Source organism: Thermobia domestica, chromosome 17 (genome assembly GCF_964235325.1).
Source record: "Thermobia domestica chromosome 17, izTheDome1.hap1.1, whole genome shotgun sequence".
Taxonomy (NCBI): Eukaryota; Metazoa; Arthropoda; class Insecta; order Zygentoma; family Lepismatidae; genus Thermobia; species Thermobia domestica.
In genome coordinates this window covers 102,712,741-102,739,457 of record NC_137470.1, presented here as the reverse complement: position 1 = coordinate 102,739,457, position 26,717 = coordinate 102,712,741, and the positions used below count along the sequence as shown (strand labels likewise).

General features: G+C 33.9%; 1 protein-coding gene across 1 annotated transcript in view; it reads left to right on the top strand.

Annotated features, from left to right (window-relative positions):
• Positions 1-26,717, top strand: part of LOC145673925 (uncharacterized) — a 1,349,238-nt gene that overhangs the window by 155,211 nt on the left and 1,167,310 nt on the right. The window contains exon 3 of the mRNA XM_081743738.1: positions 20,217-20,459. Coding sequence (XP_081599864.1) covers positions 20,217-20,459 — 243 coding nt within the window. The remainder of the gene's footprint in view (positions 1-20,216; positions 20,460-26,717) is intronic.

The window sequence follows — 26,717 nt, the reverse complement described above, 5'->3', positions numbered from 1 at the left end:
GGCTTCTTGATCGTGGAAGCAGAACTTTCTATTGTCATGCCAACGTACATGTGTTTGTCGACCTCGTTTAACGTGTGCTCCTTTACAAATTCAAATAATAAATTAATGTATTTTTCCGGGTCATAAATCCCATTGGTGCGCATACGTTCAATGGTAACTTCCTTTCCTGTTAGTCCGAAATAAGTATAATGTTTAGTTGTACTATTAACAATACGAAAATATTCATCCGTTCCAGCACCATACATTACATGTTCTGGTGCAGAATTATTGCTACGCTCAGGAAAAATACTGAGGTACTCATTGGACTCATCTGCAATTAAACCGGATGTTTTCCCTGAAGACACAAGTTCCATAAACTTTTCACGTGCTAAATTCTTCACATTATCTTGGCGAAAGAAGCCTACATGATATAAATCAATAATATCTTTTGCAGACTTACATTTCTCCAAAACAACATGAGGATTACAGCCAAAATGCATGAACAACGCTTGCAATAGCTTGGAATAAGCTTCATTGCTTACCCTTGCACCAGTAGCATGACATTGCGTCAACACTTCCCATGTAAATAAAACATCGTTTGGATTTTCATATCCACGCGCTTCTTGTGCTGCCAGCATGCTACAAATCACATTATGGCCATCCATTGTATCACTGTTTAAGTAAAATACCCACGTTTTTAGTTTTCAATTACTATTTGTTAGAACACTATAATTACTTCTTATTTATCAAAGATACACTTAAAAGTTTTGAAATTACAATGTCACCAACTCCTATTGAAAATGATAATGTCCCACAACTTTTACAGTATAACGACGATTCAGCTGAAAGTTTATCGGCAATTGCACTAATACTTTCCGATAACTATAATAATAAAGCTCCCGTAACTTTTGCAGTTTACCGTAGATATTCTTCTAAGATTATTCGTAAATCCTTAACTACTTTCCAGTAATTGTAATTTATAATCTAGTGTATAAATATTCTTCAAGTTAATTGTTTCAAGTTACGTAAAACCAGGGAACGTCTTCAGCATACAACTTCTTCTTTTATACTAATTTGTGATGCCGCTGTTATATACATGCAGACTATTTGATATATTCCACTACTTTTTCTCAAAATGACAAACTCTTGTAACTTTTTCAGTATAGAGATGATGCAGTTAAAAGTTTATTGACAAATCTTCCGATAACTGTAAATGTCAATGTCCCATAATTTTTATTTAGCTGTTGTGTGTTTACAATTGCAACTCGCAGTGTTCAATCAAAAACGTCTTCACTGCAGCAGTACTTCTTCTAAAGTGAAACAGCGCCGATTTCGCACGCCTTATATAGATGCAAAACGTACTCTCGTCCCCAGACGCATTCAGTTTGTAATCTCGCACCCAGGCTCATTTATTTTATAGTTTCATACACAGATACTTTGAAATGTACGTGATTTTTTTTCTAAATTAGTATTAGTGATATTACGAACAGTGTTAATTATATTACATTATAACAAGCACAAAATAATTTCATGATCATTACATAACTTATAAATATCTTGCAACACTTTCACAATTTTAATCGACACGCTTTATATTGAAACTCTAAACAATCTTTGAATGTGATCTTATAAATGGTATTTTGACGGTTCGCTTCATATCTTTTCCGCAACATTTCTAATAGAAACTAGTTAACTTTTGTTCGTTCAATTTCTGTTGGAATCTCATCAGAACAGCTACACTGTGATCCTACAAATAATTTCGAAAATATTAACATGTATGATCCTACTAAAGAGTTGGTTGTTAAAAATAGTTCTGATCTGTTATCTTGTTTCATGATATGAAACTTAATATTGCGAATGTAAGTTTATAAAACTAAAAAATACAAAAAAGTAAAATATAAAAAATACAAAAACAATAACGTAAAACTCAAAATGAAAATGCAGAAAGAAAAATATAAACACAATGTTGCAAACTAACATACAAAATGTAAAATTTAGAACTACAAGAAACAAAATTGTAAACTGAAAATGAAAATACAAAAGAAAAAATTAAAACAGTGTTGCAACTGAAATACAGAAAGTAAATATGTAAAAGTACAAGTTAAGAAATAATAATGTAAAACGAAAAATGAAATTGCAGAAAGTAAAAATTTTTAAAAACATTGTTGCAAACTAAAATACAAAAAATGAAAAAGTACAAGTTAAGAAATAATAATGTAAAACTGAAAATGAAAATGCAGAAAGTAAAAATTTAAAAAACATTGTTGCAAACTAAAATACAGAAAGTAAATTGTAAAAGTGCAAATTAAAAAACAAATTGTAAAACGGAAAACGAAAAACACAAAAGTAAACATTTAAACACAATGTTGCAAACTAAAATACAAAAGTAAAAATGTAAACGCACAACTTAAAAAGTGCAAAACTGAAAATGAAAATACAAAAGAAAAAATTAAAAACAGTGTTGCAACTGAAATACAGAAAGTAAATATGTAAAAGTACAAGTTAAAAATGTGAAACTAAAAATGAAATTGCAGAAAAAAAATTAAAACATACTTGCAAACTAAAATACAAAAGTAAAATGTAAAAATAAGAGTTAAGAAACAATAATGTAAAACTGAAAATGAAAATGCAGAAAGTAAAAATTTTAAAACATTGTTGCAAACTAAAATACAAAATGAAAAAGTACAAGTTAAGAAATAATAATGTAAAACGAAAAATGAAATTGCAGAAAGTAAAAATTTTTAAAAACATTGTTGCAACTGAAATACAAAAATGTAAAATGTAAAAGTGCAACTTAAAAAGTGCAAAGCTGAAAACGAAAAAAAAAACAGAAAATAAAAATTTAAAACATTGTTGCAAACTAAAATACAAAAATGAAAAAGTACAAGTTAAGAAACAAATTGTAAAAACTGAAAATGAAAATGCAGAAAGTAAAAAGTTTAAAAACAGTGTTGCAACTGAAATACAAAAATGTAAAATGTAAAAGTGCAACTTAAAAAGTGCAAAGCTGAAAACGAAAAAACAGAAAATAAAAATTTAAAACATTGTTGCAAACTAAAATACAAAAATGAAAAAGTACAAGTTAAGAAACAAATTGTAAAAACTGAAAATGAAAATGCAGAAAGTAAAAAGTTAAAAAACAGTGTTGCAAGTGAATTACAAAAGTAAATTTAAAAATATCAGTTAACAAACATGTAACCTAAAAATTTTAAAAAATACATAAGTAAAATTTTGAAAACACAATGCTGCAAACTAAAACACAAAAAAGAAATTGTAAAAGCACAAGTTAAAAGCAATCATGCAGTCTAAAAATTAACACACACAAGTAAAATTTTTTAAAACAAAATGTTGGGTTTTCAAATACAAAAAATACAGCACGTAGTAGGTTAGACTGCATTTGGAAAACGTAGTGAGCTTTTCTAAAATTTTGCAGGCACTGGCAACGTGATTGGGAAAGCTATGCAGTCTAACCTACTACGTGCTGTATTTTTTGTATTTGAAAACCCAACATTTTGTTTTAAAAAATTTTACTTGTGTGTGTTAATTTTTAGACTGCATGATTGCTTTTAACTTGTGCTTTTACAATTTCTTTTTTGTGTTTTAGTTTGCAGCATTGTGTTTTCAAAATTTTACTTATGTATTTTTTAAAATTTTTAGGTTACATGTTTGTTAACTGATATTTTTAAATTTACTTTTGTAATTCACTTGCAACACTGTTTTTTAACTTTTTACTTTCTGCATTTTCATTTTCAGTTTTTACAATTTGTTTCTTAACTTGTACTTTTTCATTTTTGTATTTTAGTTTGCAACAATGTTTTAAATTTTTATTTTCTGTTTTTTCGTTTTCAGCTTTGCACTTTTTAAGTTGCACTTTTACATTTTACATTTTTGTATTTCAGTTGCAACACTGTTTTTAAACTTTTTACTTTCTGCATTTTCATTTTCAGTTTTTACAATTTGTTTCTTAACTTGTACTTTTTCATTTTTGTATTTTAGTTTGCAACAATGTTTTAAATTTTTATTTTCTGTTTTTTTTTTCGTTTTCAGCTTTGCACTTTTTAAGTTGCACTTTTACATTTTACATTTTTGTATTTCAGTTGCAACAATGTTTTTAAAAATTTTTACTTTCTGCAATTTCATTTTTCGTTTTACATTATTATTTCTTAACTTGTACTTTTTCATTTTGTATTTTAGTTTGCAACAATGTTTTAAAATTTTTACTTTCTGCATTTTCATTTTCAGTTTTACATTATTGTTTCTTAACTCTTATTTTTACATTTTACTTTTGTATTTTAGTTTGCAAGTATGTTTTAATTTTTTTTCTGCAATTTCATTTTTAGTTTCACATTTTTAACTTGTACTTTTACATATTTACTTTCTGTATTTCAGTTGCAACACTGTTTTTAATTTTTTCTTTTGTATTTTCATTTTCAGTTTTGCACTTTTTAAGTTGTGCGTTTACATTTTTACTTTTGTATTTTAGTTTGCAACATTGTGTTTAAATGTTTACTTTTGTATTTTTCGTTTTCCGTTTTACAATTTGTTTTTTAATTTGCACTTTTACAATTTACTTTCTGTATTTTAGTTTGCAACAATGTTTTTTAAATTTTTACTTTCTGCATTTTCATTTTCAGTTTTACATTATTATTTCTTAACTTGTACTTTTTCATTTTTTGTATTTTAGTTTGCAACAATGTTTTTAAAAATTTTTACTTTCTGCAATTTCATTTTTCGTTTTACATTATTATTTCTTAACTTGTACTTTTACATATTTACTTTCTGTATTTCAGTTGCAACACTGTTTTAATTTTTTCTTTTGTATTTTCATTTTCAGTTTACAATTTTGTTTCTTGTAGTTCTAAATTTTACATTTTGTATGTTAGTTTGCAACATTGTGTTTATATTTTTCTTTCTGCATTTTCATTTTGAGTTTTACGTTATTGTTTTTGTATTTTTTATATTTTACTTTTTTGTATTTTTTAGTTTTATAAACTTACATTCGCAATATTAAGTTTCATATCATGAAACAAGATAACAGATCAGAACTATTTTTAACAACCAACTCTTTAGTAGGATCATACATGTTAATATTTTCGAAATTATTTGTAGGATCACAGTGTAGCTGTTCTGATGAGATTCCAACAGAAATTGAACGAACAAAAGTTAACTAGTTTCTATTAGAAATGTTGCGGAAAAGATATGAAGCGAACCGTCAAAATACCATTTATAAGATCACATTCAAAGATTGTTTAGAGTTTCAATATAAAGCGTGTCGATTAAAATTGTGAAAGTGTTGCAAGATATTTATAAGTTATGTAATGATCATGAAATTATTTTGTGCTTGTTATAATGTAATATAATTAACACTGTTCGTAATATCACTAATACTAATTTAGAAAAAAAATCACGTACATTTCAAAGTATCTGTGTATGAAACTATAAAATAAATGAGCCTGGGTGCGAGATTACAAACTGAATGCGTCTGGGGACGAGAGTACGTTTTGCATCTATATAAGGCGTGCGAAATCGGCGCTGTTTCACTTTAGAAGAAGTACTGCTGCAGTGAAGACGTTTTTGATTGAACACTGCGAGTTGCAATTGTAAACACACAACAGCTAAATAAAAATTATGGGACATTGACATTTACAGTTATCGGAAGATTTGTCAATAAACTTTTAACTGCATCATCTCTATACTGAAAAAGTTACAAGAGTTTGTCATTTTGAGAAAAAGTAGTGGAATATATCAAATAGTCTGCATGTATATAACAGCGGCATCACAAATTAGTATAAAAGAAGAAGTTGTATGCTGAAGACGTTCCCTGGTTTTACGTAACTTGAAACAATTAACTTGAAGAATATTTATACACTAGATTATAAATTACAATTACTGGAAAGTAGTTAAGGATTTACGAATAATCTTAGAAGAATATCTACGGTAAACTGCAAAAGTTACGGGAGCTTTATTATTATAGTTATCGGAAAGTATTAGTGCAATTGCCGATAAACTTTCAGCTGAATCGTCGTTATACTGTAAAAGTTGTGGGACATTATCATTTTCAATAGGAGTTGGTGACATTGTAATTTCAAAACTTTTAAGTGTATCTTTGATAAATAAGAAGTAATTATAGTGTTCTAACAAATAGTAATTGAAAACTAAAAACGTGGGTATTTTACTTAAACAGTGATACAATGGATGGCCATAATGTGATTTGTAGCATGCTGGCAGCACAAGAAGCGCGTGGATATGAAAATCCAAACGATGTTTTATTTACATGGGAAGTGTTGACGCAATGTCATGCTACTGGTGCAAGGGTAAGCAATGAAGCTTATTCCAAGCTATTGCAAGCGTTGTTCATGCATTTTGGCTGTAATCCTCATGTTGTTTTGGAGAAATGTAAGTCTGCAAAAGATATTATTGATTTATATCATGTAGGCTTCTTTCGCCAAGATAATGTGAAGAATTTAGCACGTGAAAAGTTTATGGAACTTGTGTCTTCAGGGAAAACATCCGGTTTAATTGCAGATGAGTCCAATGAGTACCTCAGTATTTTTCCTGAGCGTAGCAATAATTCTGCACCAGAACATGTAATGTATGGTGCTGGAACGGATGAATATTTTCGTATTGTTAATAGTACAACTAAACATTATACTTATTTCGGACTAACAGGAAAGGAAGTTACCATTGAACGTATGCGCACCAATGGGATTTATGACCCGGAAAAATACATTAATTTATTATTTGAATTTGTAAAGGAGCACACGTTAAACGAGGTCGACAAACACATGTACGTTGGCATGACAATAGAAAGTTCTGCTTCCACGATCAAGAAGCCAATATACATATCGTGGCGTCAAAAGTCGCAATTAAGTCACGAGGTTTTGTTTCAGAGTATTGAAAATGTTTTAAATAGTAATGAAAATTATTTATTTGGGGACAAAGTAACTTTCAAAATTCATATTGTTGATTCACGAAAAGGTAGGGGACGAAGTATGGGTTCAGCAAAATATAGCAGTCTTGTAACACACCTGGAACAGTGTACTATCCCAATGGAAAAGGATGTGTATTGTCTTCCCAAGAGCATTGTCCTTGGGATGGCTAGGGCTGATCATCGTCATATCCAAGTTTACAAGTTAAAAAATCATCCTAAACGATTGTTAAATCAAGCAAAGGATTTGTGTGTCAATGCTAAAGTTGACATTGAAATCCGTAATGGATGTACTATTGATGATGCGAAAAAGTTCCAAAATAAGCTATCGCCTCATTACCAAATTGTCATCTACGAAAAGAACCGATCGAGTCGAAACTACACTGTAATTTATCCTGGAATACATGCATCAAAGAAAATTTTCATTTTGTATACTGAAGGACACTATGAATTAATTACAAACATTAGAACTCTATTGAACAAAAATGGGTATTGTCAGTATTGTTTGGAAGGATATTATCATACAGAAGATCATAAGTGTAACTTTAAATGTAGGATGTGTGAGAAGTATCACGATGTTTCTAATACTAATAATAATATTAAACGTGAATGTAGTGATTGTCGCAGACTGTTTTCTTCAGAAGAATGTTATGCCAATCATAAAACGGTAATTGCTCGCGGAAAGGCTTTATGCGAAACGAAGAAAATTTGTGCCCAATGTGGTGATATGGTTGACATGCGAGGTCGTAAGTCTGAACACGAATGCGGTGAACGTTATTGTAAAACGTGTTATACGTATGTGAACGATGACCACATTTGTTTTGTTCAGGCTGCTACTTTGCAACATGTAGAGGCCTTTTTATACATCATCTTTGATGTAGAGACAATGTTACTTCCTAAAAATGAACAGGGAGAACAAGAACATTACGTGAATTTCGTAAATTGTATTCATGCCTGTTACAAGTGTAAGGACGCAAAGCTGGATGATCCTTGCTTTGTATGCGGAGATAAAAATGGTATCCGTTCTTTTGATTTCCAAGACATTGATGGATTTGTTAATCATGTATTAATAACTCGACCAATGTTTAAAAAAATCATTGTACTTTCCCATAATGGGAGTAATTATGATATGCAATTCTGTGCTAAAACTTTGATAACGAGCCATCATCATACACCTGAAGTAATAATGTCAGGGCAAAAAATTGTTGAAATGCGTTTAGGACAAAAGATTTACTTCCGTGACACGTATTTGTATATGGGAGTAAAATTATCAAAACTCCCTACAACGTTAGGTCTATCTGGAAATTTGAAAAAGGGAGATTTCCCATATCTATTTAACACTTTGGAAAATCAAAATTATGTAGGTCCGGTTCCCGCTCTTGAATATTTCGATCCTGATTCGCGAAACACTGAAGAAAGACAACAACTAATCGCATGGCACCAAAAACGTGCTGTTAGCGGCGAGGAGTATGATCTCCAAAAGGAGATGGTGGAGTATTGTCGAAATGATGTCAAAATTTTAGCAGAAGCTGTAATTAAATTTTCTAATTTAATTGAGGAAAAAACAAATGGCATTCAATGTTTTATCGTCGCGCCTACTATTGCTAGTTTGGCCATACTGACCTATCGTATCTTATATTTGCCTAAAGAAATTATTCCAATTATTCCACCCTATGGGTTCGACCATCGTGACCAACAAAGCCTTAAGGCAATGTACTGGTTACGATATTTAGAACGTACCAGGGGTAATAAAATCCAACATTCAGGGAATGGCTTGGAAAAACGATTTGGGAGGTATAAGGTCGATGGGTTTGAACCTCGAACGAATACAGTTTTCGAATTTCATGGATGTTTTTTCCACGGGTGCTTAACCTGCTATCCTACACTTCGACACGTGTCTTTGGATTCCACCTCTAAGCAAGGTATATCCTTACAAGACCGGTATGAAAGAACCACCACGAAAATAGCATTCCTGAAAAAATTAAATCTTAATGTTGTTCAAATGTGGGAATGCGAATGGGATCATTGGGTGAAAACTGATAAGTCCATGCAGGAGTTTATTCAAACTCACTGTAAGGATCTTGTTGATCATCTAATACCAAAAGATAGTTTCCATGGTGGTCGTACAGAATGCTTTAATGCTTTGTACGATTGTACCTTCGAGGAAACCGTGGCACATTATGATGTAACATCATTATACCCTTGGGTGATGGCACGTAAACCATTGCCTGTAGGTAAGCCAAAAATATACAAGGGGCCAGACTTTCCAGACGTGGAAAGTATTCATGGGTTAGTAAAATGCACTGTTTTACCCCCTAATGATTTGTATTTTCCGGTGTTACCATATGCATGTAATGGACGTCTTTTGTTTGGGTTGTGCCGTACGTGTATAGAAAAAAGTATTGACAATTGCGTGCATAGCGATTCCGAGCGAACCTTAACGGGCACATACTGTACCCCTGAACTCCATGTAGCTTTACAGCTCGGATACAAAATTCTGCAAGTAATTGAAATCTGGGAATTTAACATGGTTGGTGGCGAGGAGGATATTTCAAATGGTCTGTTTGAAGACTATGTGAATTCCTTTCTTCAAATGAAACAGGAAGCCTCAGGTTTTCCTGCTTCTTGCAAAACCAAAGAAGACCAGCAAAAATATATTACAGACTATTATACCCATGAAGGCATTAAATTAAATTATAATAATATAAGGAAAAACCCTGGATTGAGGTATATTTCTAAAATATTCCTCAATTCACTATATGGAAAATGGGGACAGCGAACGGATTTATCGCAATCTGTAATTGTCGATACTCCGGAAAAATTTTTGACTTATCTATGGGCACCACAATACGAGGTGCAAACTGTATTACCTATTGGAGAGCGGCATCTCATTGTAACGTATAAAAACATTGAGAACAAAAACAAACCATGGAAGTTCTCAAATGTTGTCCTTGCCGCCTTCATCACCTCGTGGGCGCGTCTAAAACTTTATGAATTATTAACAACAGTAGGGCCTGACCGTGTGTTGTACTGCGACACCGATAGTATTATGTTTGTACAGCCACGTAATGAAAAACCTCCGCTTTCCTTGGGTTCCTACCTGGGTGAACTAACTAACGAAGTTCCTGAAGGGTGGGAAATTAATGCATTTATAGGAATAGGGCCAAAGAATTATGCGTACCGTTTAAAAGAGGTTGGGACGGACAATGTAGATTATGTATTTAAAATTAGGGGTATAACTTTAAATCATCGTACGCGCCAGGAAATTAATTTTGATCATTTTTATAATCTAATTCACGATAAAGTTGACAGTAAACAGTTAAACAATCCAGGGAGGATTGTTCGAAAGCCGGGGTTTGTCATTGTATCCATGCCTGAAACTAAAACACATCAAAAAGTTGAAAATAAAAGACGTCGACTTGATCCTCACAGTATAACCGAGTTTAAAACATTACCGTACGGGTATCAAAGTAATATGTGTGTCGAATGATTGGTATTATTGTTATGAGCGTTCAATAAATATTTGTATATATGTTATGTTAAATATGTCCTAACATAGTGACATAATCATAATAATCTCGGACAGAGACAAATTTCATAAATATTTTCACAGCACTCGTCAATTGCCACTTCCCTATGTGTATATATGTGTATACGTAAATAATATATTGTTATTGTAAATAATGTAAATATGTAAATATTGTAAATATTATAAATATGTATATAGCATATTGTAAATAATGTAAATATTGTAAATATGTAAATAGTATATTGTAAATATGTAAATGAAAACATCAATATTGAAAATATACAATTAATATTGGTATATGAATATCGAAAATATACAATTGAAATATCATAATTGCAAATACAAAATTATTATATTGAATACTTATAAATATATCAATTACCTAAATATATGTAAATAATATCTCTAATCAATAATAGCCTGCTACTGTAGAACAAGAATTAATGCTAATAAACAAATAACACAAATTTCAAATCCATGTTTTATTTTATACACCCAATAATAGGTATCATATTAAGAAGTATGTGTATTCTGTATAAGATAAAGGAAGAATATATATACTGTGTCATATCAAGTAATTACCGATCAGTTTTACATGGTATAATAATACTTTCTGTGACGTTCAAACCTTTATACAAAATATTGGTATCTTATAAATAAATATGATATTCTATATAAGATAAAGGAAAAGAATACATATGGTTCATATAAGGTTATTTATGTGACAGTATACAATAAATCAGTATGTACTGCAAACCCTGATGACATCGTAATGTCTTCTACAAGGACGCACAAATAAATTATTTGCAAATTAGACTTCAGTTAAAACACCAATTAAAAAATGGTATCATATGTGGTTAAAATACAACTAGAATATGTCTAGCAAGCACTTACATACGTAAAAGTCACAATATATATCTCAACTATACATTTAAGACATGGTTAAATCAGTTACATACGTCAAGCACCACAATATATAACCATACAAACAAACAAAGGTTAAGGTTATGAAAAGCAGCATTAAAATCATAACAAGAGGTCCTAACAATCGTATCAAGGTAAGGTTACATGTATAATAAGGCATAATATATGTCTACAGTACAATCGATAAGGTAAAAGCTATGTGTCCATCATTATACCAATAGGAACCAAACATTACGTTGAAGATAATGCACATGCATAAAGAGTCACTATATACATGTCTACAATGCAATCCAATATTAATACAATACAAACACTTCAGGTGTTTGCATTCACCAATCATGTCACCAAGGAAGAAGTTATGCAACCCTACATTACGTTAAAGGTGACTATAAAACACTTGCATGTGTACAAAACATAATATGCAACCACATATATTCCTGTCCACATATCAGCAATAACACGTATACATACGTCCACTACCAAAAAGTACTTATATACATACGTCATTTGTAATTCAGTTGTGTTTCGTACACCCAAACATCATTAAAAGATCGATAAAATCCCATATCATTCAGTAAAAAGATCGTATAAATGCATAAGATACTTTTCTTAGAGTTGTCTCCGTTTCCTCCCACAATATCTGGGTATGTGTGTACAATATATACTAATCTATACCATACATATCATAATATACCTCTAAATAAACGCTAAATACGAAAAAATCATTCTTTCTAACCCTTTCATTACCAACTAATTAATATTCATGAATAATTAATTCATTAATCTAATTTATGCAAAAATATTTTAAAGAAATCTTGTTTGGCTGCAAAGAAGGAAAGAAGACTCTGGTCAGGTAAAGATTTTATTGTACCCCTCATAAACCTAAAGGCAGGTAGTAGGTTTATTGCACCCTGCAATAAAAATAAACTCAGGTAAGGAAGGGACGATCTTCCTTACCCTCGAGTGGCAGGATCATAAAACAAGCTGGTTGACAGGGGACAGGCCAATTGAAAAGGGATCTTTAAGCCGCAAAGGACCTCCTTCAAGCAATGGGAATCAAATTATCATTCGTTCTTCGTTCTTGCATAGTCCCTCCTCTTTCCTTTTATTATTGGTTCCTATAAGTTTTGGGTTGGAATAAAAAGTTGTAAATCCATTCTCCAAGTCTGGTTTTTCATTTGCTGGAGTCTTTCTATACAAGTTAACAAGCTCCACCTCCTGCCTCAAAGCTCAAACAAGTTAGAACAGAAAGAACTACCTCTTACCAGGCTATATTCTCCTATCTCCTAAGAACCAAAAACAGCTTATAATTCATGCAAATTTAAACATTAATTAATACAAATTAACATACTTGATTAGATTTTCATCCTCTATTCAATCAATATGGTCTCTAGACATAATATGAATATTTTATCTACCTATCAATAAAAATATCAATAACCAATACTACTACACAACAAGGACACTTTGTTCTTTCAACTACCAGTTAAGAGGCCTCCCTACAATGATTGAAATATTTTACTTTTCCACCCATTATCAAAAATTTCATCTATCAAAACATTCAACCCTTGCGTACGTGCATCCAGTCACGTAGTCCTTCCAACGACATTCCTGTCCTGAATAAAAAAATTAACATACAGCTGCGCTCCCTAAACAATTCCTTCTGTGTACATGCATCCAGTCACGTACGCACTCCAACTACTTCTCTGTCACAAAGGATAAAGGAAGCCGGCATGTCAATGACCCTAATTTATTACACATACACATCTGCGGCATCCATTGTTCCCACCTGTGTACGTGAACCCTCAAGGATAAACAACATTCCTCTTAACAAAAGACCTATTGCCAACACTCACCCTAATTTGCATAACAAAGAACTACTTCTTGGTCCTACCACTACTATGAATATTTTATCTACCTATCAATAAAAATATCAATAACCAATACTACTACACAACAAGGACACTTTGTTCTTTCAACTACCAGTTAAGAGGCCTCCCTACAATGATTGAAATATTTTACTTTTCCACCCATTATCAAAAATTTCATCTATCAAAACATTCAACCCTTGCGTACGTGCATCCAGTCACGTAGTCCTTCCAACGACATTCCTGTCCTGAATAAAAAAATTAACATACAGCTGCGCTCCCTAAACAATTCCTTCTGTGTACATGCATCCAGTCACGTACGCACTCCAACTACTTCTCTGTCACAAAGGATAAAGGAAGCCGGCATGTCAATGACCCTAATTTATTACACATACACATCTGCGGCATCCATTGTTCCCACCTGTGTACGTGAACCCTCAAGGATAAACAACATTCCTCTTAACAAAAGACCTATTGCCAACACTCACCCTAATTTGCATAACAAAGAACTACTTCTTGGTCCTACCACTACTCCGTGAACAAAGGAATTTCTAGCATTCTTTCATGCACCTGTGTCTCCTTCCTCCCTCCCTTTCCAGGTAGTTTCTTCAAGTTCATTCACCTGCTCTTCACTGCTTGAGGGAAGGACAAACAAGGGAAGGAACAAGTTTCTTTAGAGGCTTAGAAAGTTAACTTTGTATTCTCAACCATTTGTGTGTTTCCATCAAGGGTTACCAACTTAGATATCAAAGTATATTATCAAAAATATTTTACAATAATTTTTTGTTGTATGGCAACACTGAAAATCACTATAAATATGGCAAAAATATGATAAAAATCACCAAAAACAGTATAATATTATCATAAAATCACCATAAATTGTATAAAATCACCATAATTTGTACCATAAAATAGGATAAAATTAGTAAAATTTTAATAAAATAGTACAAAAACAGATAATTTTATTTTAGGGGTTGGCAACACATGTAGGACATATATGCAGTCTCAACTACTGTTGGATAATTCGAATTTTGGATAATTCGAAGTTTTTTCGTGTCCCCTTGGACTTCGAATTAAAAAGAGTCCACTGTACTTACTTGGTCGGTGATTGAGCCAGGAACCCCACGAACCAGAGGTAAGCTCTCTACCATTGAATCACCGTGCCATTGGTGCAACTAGCAAGTTTGAGGAAATTGTATTTTGTGTTCTGCTTTTGACTATGTCGTGCTGTTGAATGGTTTTAGTTTTTTAAAGATTTCTTTTGTTTTACATCTAAAGAAACAGGTTTTCTATGTGGCTTAAACTACTAGTAAATTAGTGTAATTTACACACAAAAACAATACCAGTAAATTACCTTGCCAACCCTGAGGACACCATTGAATTACTATTGTGTGTTCGATGCTCTTCCGCCGGGAATCGAATCCCAAATCACGTACTCTGATCCTTGGTAACCACTAGATCTAGGCAATATTTCATTCAGAACTTCTTTTAAGGTTATAATACGATATATGCTACTACCACTAAGAATTAACTACTTCAACGTTACTACTTGTCCGATCGATTTATACTAATATTCCAAAACTCCATTACTATTATTAGTTGAGGTTTTCCTTGTTGCAAGAAGTTTCTCGTGGCTATATGGTTAACGTGCGCGCCCGCAGCACGGGAGACCCGGGTTCCATTTCCAGTTTATGTTCATGCTGTTCGGGTCACACGTTAACCTGTAGGTCTACGTCTCATCTAGTCTCGTTGCTGAACAGAACGCTAAACTCCAACTCAACCAACTAACTCAAATACATTTACTATGACATTGTGCCTGGTTGGTGGGCATTTCTCGTTTCGTCCAACCACAGGTTTCACACTGCCCTTCAGAGTGAGGGAAGGTCAGGGAAATTGAAATAAGTCAGTTTGATGCTTCAAATTATAACGAAAATGAGGGAAATTGCAGTATTTCACAGAGGAGAGAGTGAACTTTTTTGGTATCCAAAAAGATATGAAGAACACCTCAGAGATCAAAACAGACTCAAGAAGATGATAAGAGAAAGGCTGAAGAAAATTATCTCTAGATATAATTATGCTTCTGGAGCACCGAAACTTGTTAAAACTTCAAGCTTTGAAAGAAAAAGATCAAATTATATCAATAATTCAAATACTTCATTAGCAAAAAGTAAGTGTTCTTCTTTGTTTATAACCAGAAAAATGTATCAAATTATTATACACATTGACTCGTTTATGTTTATTGGTATATTGTAAGGCTTCATATACCCACACGCACTGCAAGCCACATGTCTTCTTTACAAATCCATGTTTTTAAAAATATAAATAAACAGTGGCAGACAACGGAAGAATACTGCACCTCCAGGAAAAAAACGAAGAGGATTCGGAAAATCACGAAGAAAGCCGACTGCCCCTCCATGGATTCTCCCTCCAAGAAGATGGCTATAAAAAAGAATGAGGGAACCAAGAAGTTATCAGTGGCAGTGCTGATGGCTCAGGTACCAAAACCTCCCTAAGCCACCATGGGCTACGGAGTATAATCCTCTAAGACCTTCTTCTAACGGTGCTATGAGTAGAGTGTGAAACTACGGTATATTTCCAAACTATGCAAATTCAACACTCAAACTTGAAGTAGTGCATCTATAACTACTGGTTACAATAAATTAATAATATCAAAGATAGGAGCTATTCTTTGGATGTTGAATCCATATCAAAAAGCCATTACTTGCTATCCCTTACTCTTTTTGTTCTATGACGATAAATGTTGAAACAGAAACTAGTTAATTTGAACAATTTCCGGTTTTAATACTGGGTTATCTGATAAGACAGAATTATTTCTGGGAAGCTGAGTCGATTTCAAGAAACCGCATCTCGATATCTCTCACCGTTTTTGGTCTATAAAGATCATTATTGAAATCGGAAAGTGCTGGCAAATATCAACTACTTCCGGCTTTGGTAGAGTGTTGCAGTTTGTAATGATAGAATTTTAGAATAGAATTTAGAAATATTAGTGTATGTTTTCTCGACACCTTGAATCGATTACAAGAAACTACTTGTCACTATCTAATACCTTTTTTGTTCTATAGCGATAACTTTTGAAACTGAAAATGCTTAATTTAAGCCACTTCCGGCTTGAATAGAGAGTAAACGGAGGAGATGGTACCTATTCTTGGGACGCTTAATCGCTTGCAAGTAAACGCATATCGAAATCTTTTACCATTCTTACTCTGTGGAAATTAGTATTGAAGCCGGAAGTAATAGTACATTTGAACCACTTCTAGTTATAGTAGAGTGTTGCGAATAGTCCTTGTATGTTGTCTTAAGACGCTGGATCGATTGCAGAAAACAACATCTCGATATCTCTTACCGTTTTCAACGAACTTAAAAAAGTTCGTTGCTGAATTCTCTAACTGTTTGTCCGTCTGTCTGTTACTTGCATTTTCTTTCGATGTTGAGTCCTCCATTCAATAGAGCATCAAAAACTATCTGAGAAAGTGATGGAATTTTTCGCGTCACTCATACCGTTCCCGAAATATTGTCCAAAACATAGCCGATTTCCGGAGATTTAAGAATCCATAACTCTGGAACCATAAGTCATAGAGAGATGATGTTGCTGTTGATCAATACCTAAGAGGATGCTGAATATGTCGGTACCAAATAGTAACCGGTGGCTACTAGTTTGGCCAGTGACTATTGGTACCAAAATGTTTACCATGCTATTACATATCGATCAACACCAACATCATCTCTCTATGACTTACCGTTCCCGACATATTGGCCAAAAAATAGTTTCAATTTTGGGAGATTTAAGGATCCATATCTCGGGAACCGTAAGTCATAGAGAGATCATATTAGTATTGACCAATACCTAAGAGAATGGTGAATATTTTGGTACTAAATAGTAACTGGTGGCCACTGGATACTGGCAAACTGGCCACCGTTCCCCAGATATTGGCCAAAAAAGTTCGAATTTCGGGAGATTTGAGGAGACTTTTCTCGGGAACCGTAAGTCATAGAGAGATGATATTTTGCAAATTTTTGCGAGAAACAGAAGTTGGTGTGGATAAAAAGATTTACTTTTACATGTAGGAACAATCACAGTTATCCTTCCCGCTCCGTCTCTCCATTCTTTCTAAGTTCGTTCTGGCAATGCTCTTGGAGCATTCTCAACTGGTTATTATATGGAAATCAGTATTGAAACCAGAAGTGGTATTAAATTTGATCTTCTTCCTCTTTTGGTAGTGTTGCGAGTCTTGATTATGTACTCTCTTGAGACTTTGAATTGATTGCAGAAAACCGCTTGTCGCTGTCCATTACATTTTTTTTTCTATAGTGATAAACGTTGAAACTGGAAACGGTTAATTTGAACTCTTCCAGTTTATATGTAGGGTTAACGGAGGAGATGGTACCTGAAAAAAATATCTCGATGCCTTTTAGCTTTTTTGCTCTGATACCTGTCGAAGGCAGACGGACGGACAAAGTAGTACTATTTGACTTCCGACACTTACGTATAGCATAGTTTCGAAATCTAAAAGAGACCGTTGTACTCTGTGAAGATGGTGGAGGCTGATTAAAATAAGATTTTATTTTCTAAACCGTACCATAAATAAAAGTGTTCTTGGGTCAGGAAAAATCTACGTGTTTAATAATGGAAATTCAGGGAAATCAGTGCAAAAATTTTAATGTGAATCCCGCACCATTTACATTCAACTATCTCTTTAATCGCCTTTTACTTCTAGTTATCATCCGTCTCCTTTATTCAAAATGACAAAATTGGAACGTTAAAAGATTTTCTTAGGTACGATGTTTAGTGTGTTTTCTCAATACCGAGAAGCTACTGCACTTCACACAGTCATCTAGTGGAACAATATCTAAATTAAACTTTCTGTGAACATAGATTACTTATTTGTACTTTGCATTTTGCACCGTTCAAATAGACCATAAATGCAAATATCTGCCCTGAGTAGTGAATTATCTACCAGAACATTTACCACTACTTCGAAACCTACCCTGTAGAACTGGGAAGAAGAGATCTTTGGAAAAGAAGATAAGGAAGAGAAATCTGAATCCTAATATGAAAATTACAGGATTTTATAGAGACATTTTGAATGTGTTACGCATGAGCTTGCTGCTGACGAGTTGACTTTTGCATTAAATTTGAGTGTTGTATAATTTTGGCGTGGGATTTTACTTAACTGTGGAAATAATACTTGTGAGCCATTTTTCCCTTTCTTCCTTCTTGGTACATCCTCTTTAACTGGAGGTTTGCAGAGTATGGGGAAATGAGTGGTCTCTATTGATTTTTCCACTCCTATAGCAAGCAAAATTACGGAAGAAAGCAGCGCAACTTGGGAGTTGTAAATCAAGAATTTCCGAATAAATGAATCTACCGTGATACCTTTCGACGTCCTAAGAGCTGAGGGTAGCAGTAGTAAAATAATAAGAAGCGCTACGTTCGTGCCCGCTTTCTGAGTTGTAATAAGCATTACAGACTTTATTGCTTGTAGAATTAAAGTTCAAATTCCTTTTTAAATCATGTGGTTAAGCCAATCTTCTAGGAGGATATAATAAAGAAGATGGATAGGGGTATGTTGAAAGATGCGAATTATTTCTACTAGTTCGCTTTTAAAGCCTTTTATCTATTTTTACCTTAGTCTAAATTAAACTAAAAATAATTTTAAAAAAGGCTCTACTAGATTTAATTACGTGTTAATAGCATTGATGATATTTATGAAAATGGGACACTCTAGCTCAGTAGTAGACCATTCACAGAAGTCCCTGGTTCGATTCCAGTCCGTTTCATTGCATCCGTAGATTTTCCATGGGTTCTCCCGTTTCTTTCCACAATTATTGAGTTTCATTTATCGTCCTTTGTCTTTTGTCTAAAAAGGGCGTACTGTGGGACGTTAACATAAATTTTTATTCCATTTATGAAATGTATTTCTTAAAGTTCTGTGAAGATATAACTGAAACATTGTGTGTTGTGTTAGAATCAATATACAACTAAAAGTACGAAACGTCTGATTAATATACAACCCACAATATAATCATTGTTTCGGGATTTGCCAACTTCATAGGCTATAATCAGTTTCAGAAATACAAAAACAATGATTCATGTAACTGAAAATTGTGATCCGTAAAGTTGTCAACTGAAGTGTGTATCGTCTTCATATTTCTTCCCTAATAAATTTGAAATATATTAGTTGATTTGAGTTCTCGTTTATATAACTTCATGAAAAGATCTTTTCACTTCAAGAAAAATATAATTAAAAAATGCCTTTATCGTGGGAGACCCGGCTTCGAGTCCCGGCGGGAGCTCGTGTGGTTCAGATCCCACGTTAAGTTGTAGGTCTACGTCTCATAGCCTCGCTGCTGAACGAGACGCTTAACTCAAATCCAATCAAATCAAAGATTTGCCTTTTTTTGAGACAAGAAATGTATACGGAGACATGCTTTCACTGGCGAGTGTACGAGTCAAAGAGATATTTATGGAGATGGTCATATGTACCCTTAATAGAACTTATTTTGTATGTGAGCGAGAAATAGATTGTCTTGAAGTGATTAGTTCACATTGGAGGTGTCCAGAAGAGAGTGTGAAAATAAACCCATAATATACCATTAGTGTATTGTTGTATTGTGGTACGTCCTCAAAAACTCTGCAGCCTTCTATTGTGGTAGAATTTCTCTTCCTATATACGATGAATTTTGAGATCAACACGTAAAATTTTAACCTTTATAATTAATTTTTCTTGTTGCTTACTTTCCAAGGTAAGATTTTTACACTGTAGTTCAAAGTAATTTAAGTGTAGCCTTCTTAAGAGATGATAATAGATGTGGTATTGTAAGCGCGAAGTGAAACTCTCCAAGCAGTTCATTTCTGTCATGTTTGAAGATAAATTATCATGTATATTTTACACTTTATTGTAAGTGAGACATGTCCTAAGATTAACTAATTTATTAATGCAGATACATGTTTTGTTTTCATTTACAGAAATCGTGGGCAGTCCGAGTGCGGAACAAAATACATGCGATACACCAGTTTCCGGTTCGGAATCGAGTAGATGTTCGAGTCCCGATTTGTCGTCCCCGCTTCAAAATCGCGTTGATCGTCACCTTACGAAAAGGAATGAGCGAGGCGAAACGCCACTACATCTCGCTGCCATAAAAGGTGATCTCCGGGAAGTGCGTAGGCTAATTCGTCAAGGAGCAGATGTAAATTCAAAGGACTTTGCAGGTACGTATCATATCCACATTGTTTCTACAGTTCTATAGTAATTGCATAACAATGAATGAACAAAATTATTTCTTGTAATTATTAATTTATTGAAACAAACTGTTTTTTAAAAAAATGTCTTTTAGCAGCATTAACATATAAACGGATTAGGTTTCCGTTCTAATGTGCCTATCTAAATGTTCATGCTAACTCGCAGGATCGGATACTGTTGAAGGATTTCCGGATATAAAATACTTGGCGTCTTGACGAAAATACTAGGAGCAAAACGTGACGAACATATATCTTAATTGGGAGAGGACTGTGTAAGTTAAAACGCTATATAAGTTCATTATGTTCATTGCTAGCACTGAATCTTGAAAATCGAATAGCATAACTGGGATTTCGCTTTAAAGTCCCGTATACTTGTATGGCTGTAATGCCGAAAAGAAACTTTAAACTGCAGACATTGAATCCATAAAATATACTGCCTTTTATAATTGTGTATTGGTTACGAATTGTTCCTGATATCTAAGATTGTTGGTACGTTTTCGGTGGGATATACGCAATGGGTACGTACATACCCATGACATACCCGTAGTATACATACCCATGGAAAAGCGACCTTTCGCTAGGTCTAAAAGAAGATATGAAGAGATCATAAGGCAGGATCAAAAGGTGTTCTATATATATAATAACAATCCGAATTGGATTAGTTTAGTAAAAAAATAAGTTTATGGGATTTTATTTCTGCGGCAATGAACCTTAGTATTTTTTAGATCTGAGCCTTAGATGCCGTAGAATCAATATGCAGATTGTGATGTAGTTATGACAGATATTTTCTTTTTCTTTTTTTTTTAATGGAAGAATTGTGAAATCACAGTTCACTTTCCGTGCATGGATTCGCTATTGGCTGTTGATGTTTTTGTTTACACGTATATCCAGATAGATCCACCGAAGATAATCTATGCACACCTACATGTAATGGAAGTGATATTAGAACAAAAAAAAATGTTTAATTCATGGATGATAAAGCGTGATGTGTTGCAGAATTTATCGAATTAAGAAGTTACCCGAAAATGAACATCTGATAGTGTTGATGGGCTTCAGACGAATAAGTCGAAGGTTGATGACATGAACAGCTGGTGTATGGTCAATTTACAAATATACTTTACTTAAATGAAAGTGGTTTATTATGGTTGTAAAATTGGAAAATATACTCTCAGATAAAATTGGAAAATATTTTTAAGCGAACCTCAATAAACACGCTGACATTCAAACGTGGGAAGCTGCATTTCCACAACCACACCCGACATGGTTTTCCAGAGAGAAGTGTTGCATAATGTTGATTGTTACTTTCCTGCATCCACATGGCCATGTACATTTGTGAAGGCGTTGACCGTAATTTTATTTTGATAAAGCATTGGCAGTAATATCATTCTTCTTCAGCTTTAGTAGAGGATAAAATGCAAACTGGCCTGAAGTGGTTACTTGAGTTCGTAGATTCTTCCGGGTGTAGTGTTAAGAAGGATCTTACCTTCCAGATTATTTTGGAGAATATGACATTGAATATATATATATATATATATATATATATATATATATATATATATATATATATATATATATATATATATATATATATATAAGTACGTAATATTTTGACAAAAATAATTATATACTGGGTATTTCAAATGCTTGTAAATTGCAAACTGATAGAGAGAAAGGGATAAGACAAAGAATGGATAGAACAATATCTGTGGGCCCCTCGAGTGGAGCGTTCTCGTTGTCCCTCAAGGTTACCCAACTTAGAGCCCCGTGAGTTACTTGTAAATTTTAAATATCAATTAATACAATTTGTAACATTATTGAAAATGTCATGAAAAAAGATTCTAGAGCTCCCTCGTGGCTAAGCGTTTAGCGTATGTGCATTTGGCTTGGGATCATCGGGTTTAGTTCTACCATAAGCTTTTCTCGTTCGTATCCCACACAGCAGGTCCACGTCTCATATTGTCTCACTGCTGAAGGGTAAGCTATACTCAAAATCAAGTCAAACAGACAAGTTCTGTGAGAATTGATCTTGAAAGAGATATTGATGACATGAGTGACACTGACAAAGCCAGTAGATTTTTTTCATATCAGGAAAACGGAGAAGATGTTAATGAGGAAGATGATATTCTCATAAGTTATACAATGATAAATTTCGTTGTAATAGTGGACTTAAACATGTATATACCTACGCGGCCAATACATCACTGAAAGCCAATCAGTAACCTAACACATGTGTGTGATTTAATAATATGCACACATGCGTAATCATTCACAAGAAATGTAAAGTACAATTACTTCAACAAAAATTCTTGCTATTTAGTTTAGCTCAAGATGTTAACTGAACTTTTAAGAGATGTAGTATATTTTTTACTTGTCAACAGCGCGGGCAAATTTGAGCCCCTGTTGGTAATTCGCATAACAGAAACAATTCCTAGTAATTCTAGAGTTAACCTTCTTCTCGTGATTCCATAAAAAAATCTGTATATAATAATTGGTTTCATCCTCTACTTCTATACCCTATATTAATCAAGAATCTTTATTGTATGACGGAAACATATATCACAGTTTTCGTTGCTGCAGTTTGCAACCTTTCATTTTAGTCTTCTCTAAACATACAAGCTGTAAGGCTCTACTTCTGTACACAAAAGAAACTTTCTCAACCTCATGACTCTACGCAAATAATTGGTGGATCTGTATGTCCTTCAACGAGAGATGGTATAATAGTGCTTTATTGCTTTAGTGACAGAGGTTTATGCAAGTTTTTGTTTATTACATTAAGACAGAGATACCTCAACTACTACTTCTATGCTGTTTTCGGTTAATACGTACAGGATATTTGTATAAATAAAAGGTATGAGTCACTAAACTTTTTCGTTCCGATTCCTTATACTAAATCATGTACTGAAGTTATTTATGAAATATTTACTTGTAAAATACGAACAAAATTCGAAGGCGTTCTCGGAAAACTTTCCCTAAAGAAAACCCCTCCCAAAAAGTAAAATATCCCTTGTACATTATTCCATAAGAAATAACTTACGCCATATAGTAGGAATATTAATAAAATATTTCTTTACAAAATAATAACAAAATCGCATGAATGGTATTTTACAAAATTGTAAAAGAAATTTAAAAAAAGAAAAGGAAGAAGTAAACCCCACACACCCCAAGAGTAAACTACCCCTACTTGATATTCTCATAAAAGTGATTTATACAACATTATATAAAGGTAACCAAGAAAGTTGTGTCGCTTTTTCACCCACCAGCTTCGAACATCGATATGTCACCTAAGAAGTACTTGGAAGATCAAAAATAGTCCCCATCAGCATCGACGACCTTCTGCCAACGTTCTGGAAGACTATGGATTCCATCACAGTAAAGCTTGGTTTGCCGTGAAGCAAAGAAGGTATCAAGTGTATTTTGCACCTCTACTAGTGATTTGAACTGTTGTCCTCTAAGGTGATTGTCCAAGAAATGGAACAGGTGATAATCGGGCGGTGCAATGTCCGGGGAGTATGGCGGATGCAATAGTGTTTCCATCCAATGCGTAGAATGTGTTTAAATGTGTTTGAGGTACGTTGAACGGTATGATCTCTAGGTGAGTGTACATCAGGACGAACAGAGGTACAAATGAAAAAAAAAATATTTTTTCGATATCTGTTGACCATGAAACATGTAAATCTATGGAAATCTCGAATTTGGTTGTTTTACGATCACCAAACTTTCTTCTCTCCTTTAGACGTTTGAAAGTAAAATTGTTGGATGATTGGAGTGAATCATCCTAGCTAAGTGGGACTTAGCGTTGTCCTGTAACAGGAGGACCCCTTTGCGATTCAGAGGTCCTGGTTCCAGAGTTTCGAGTTTTTCTTGAACACGGCTCAACTGGTGACAGTACACAGTTACATTGATGCTCTGACCAGCTGGTAGCAGTTTACGATGCACGATGCGAGCAATCCACCAAACACACAGGAGGACCTTCTTCTGGTGCAGTGCTGATTTCAGCTGTTTTAGAACCGGTTCATGGTATGCTAACCAATGACGACTGCGTTGTGGAGCTTCGTACAGGACCCACTTCTCATCACATGTCAACACCCTGTCCAGAAATGGCTTCATCCTCAGACGAGACAGAAAAGAAACACAGGTGTCTGTTCACGTTGCCCTCTGACCCGGAGTCAAATCATGTGGAACCCATTGATCCAACTTGTACTGTTTCTAAGTTGATGGAGGTGCTACTGAATGGTTTCTCCACTCACGCTGAATTGTAGTCCCGCTTCCTCACATATCTGGCCACTTTTCGCCTCAATTGCTGCCAGAAGATCTTCATTTTGTAAATATGGTGATATTTCGGAACGTGGTACGTCTTTCAGTGTTTTGTCACCATGTTTAAACTTGTTAAATCACGGATGCACTGTCCGCGTAGTCACGACGCCCTCACCAAAGACCTGGAATATCTTCCGCCCCGCTGCAGCGGCGTTTGACCCTAGTTTGAACTTGTACAGCATACATGCCCTTGTGACGCTCTCTGGAGGTCCCATGTTCACTCTGTCCTTACACAAGTTCATGGTTTAACTGAACTGTCACAATCAGATAGTACGTTGGATATACTCACACCAACAACTAACCTTGGCCTTATCTCCATTTGCATTGAACTTACGGTGTGAGAACCAATTGAACCCAGACGTTCACATAAAGCGACAGAACTTTCTTGGTTACCTTATAATAATAATAATATTAATAATAATAATGAAATATTTATGTATCAAATATGACCTAGATCGCCCGTGTCATTTTTGAGAGAGTAGCCTGAAAAACAACTCATTTCCAAGAGTCAACTACCCCTTGCAACTGTTTTTTTCGTAAGTACACAATATTGTAGAGCTATTAATAAAATATTTGTTTATGAAATATGGAATTGTATTTGAGAAAATCGTTCGAAAGAAAAGCTCACCCCAAAAATAAACTTCCCCTTCTCGATTTTCTCCAGAGAAATGACTTATAATTCACGATAAGGTTCTTGTTGGAAATTTGATTTATGAAATATGAACAAAATCGTTAGAGTCGTTTTTGAGAAACTCGCATCCTTTTTTTTTTTTTTTTAATTTTTACCCTTAAGTAAACTACCCTTACTTTTAGAGGTAGGAAGAAAATTCGGATACTTCCCCTGGAGGACCACGTAAAAACTTGAAGTTTAAAATGTGTTTGAGGTACGTTGAACGGTATGATCTCTAGGTGAGTGTACATCAGGACGAACAGAGGTACAAATGAAAAAAATATTTTTTCGATATCTGTTGACCATGAAACATGTAAATCTATGGAAATCTCGAATTCGATTGTTTTACGATCACCAAACTTTCTTCTCTCCTTTAGACGTTTGAAAGTAAAATTGTTGGATGATTGGAGTGAATCGTTCATCTTCAGAATTGAATATTGGAGTATTTGTTCAGAGAAGGAGCTGAACCACTACTCGGGTGTGTATTCGGGGATAGATGCCTACTAGAAATTGACTGAGTACGACGCAACACACAAAGAGGACGTGGGATATCCATTTGATATTGTAACAATTAGCAGTGTCAGGTGTGCAGCACACGAAGAGTTTGGATCGAATGTTATTCAACCAACCTGAGGTATTGGTGCAGCTGGGTTGCATATTACAAAGGCAGAACACACCCACGAGTACTCACATATATGTATGTTCTCAATGTAATATATATAGGGTCCATCAAGAGATAGAAGGTGTCAGTTACCGTCGCTGTGTTTAAAAATGGGAACGAACTCTTTCTCTTCTTAGAAACACCACACCATACGTGTATCTTCGAGCAATCCCTTATGTATTTCCTCACTTCATGTGGTTGTTTAGCGGTTAAAATCACACAGTTCCGTTTGCTAACACGACTACTGAGATGAAACGTTGCCTCATCGGAAAAGGAAAACAATATAAAAGGATCGATTCTTGTCAATTTCACTAAAATTTCTGCCATGTGCGTGCTTACACAATTTTAATGTTTTCCATCGTACAAGCTTAGCATTTTATAAATTTGATTCAAACTACTCGATGAACAAAACGATACGTTTATTATAAAAATATTAATGTATAACAGTTTCGATAGTGTCTGATGAAGCCAAAGTGGATAGTTGATTGTTTTACTTAGCAAGTAGTTTGAATCAAAATTACACAACTTGGATGTGATGTGGGATGGTGCTTGATTCGTTGAGGAGATTGTTCATGTATCCTTG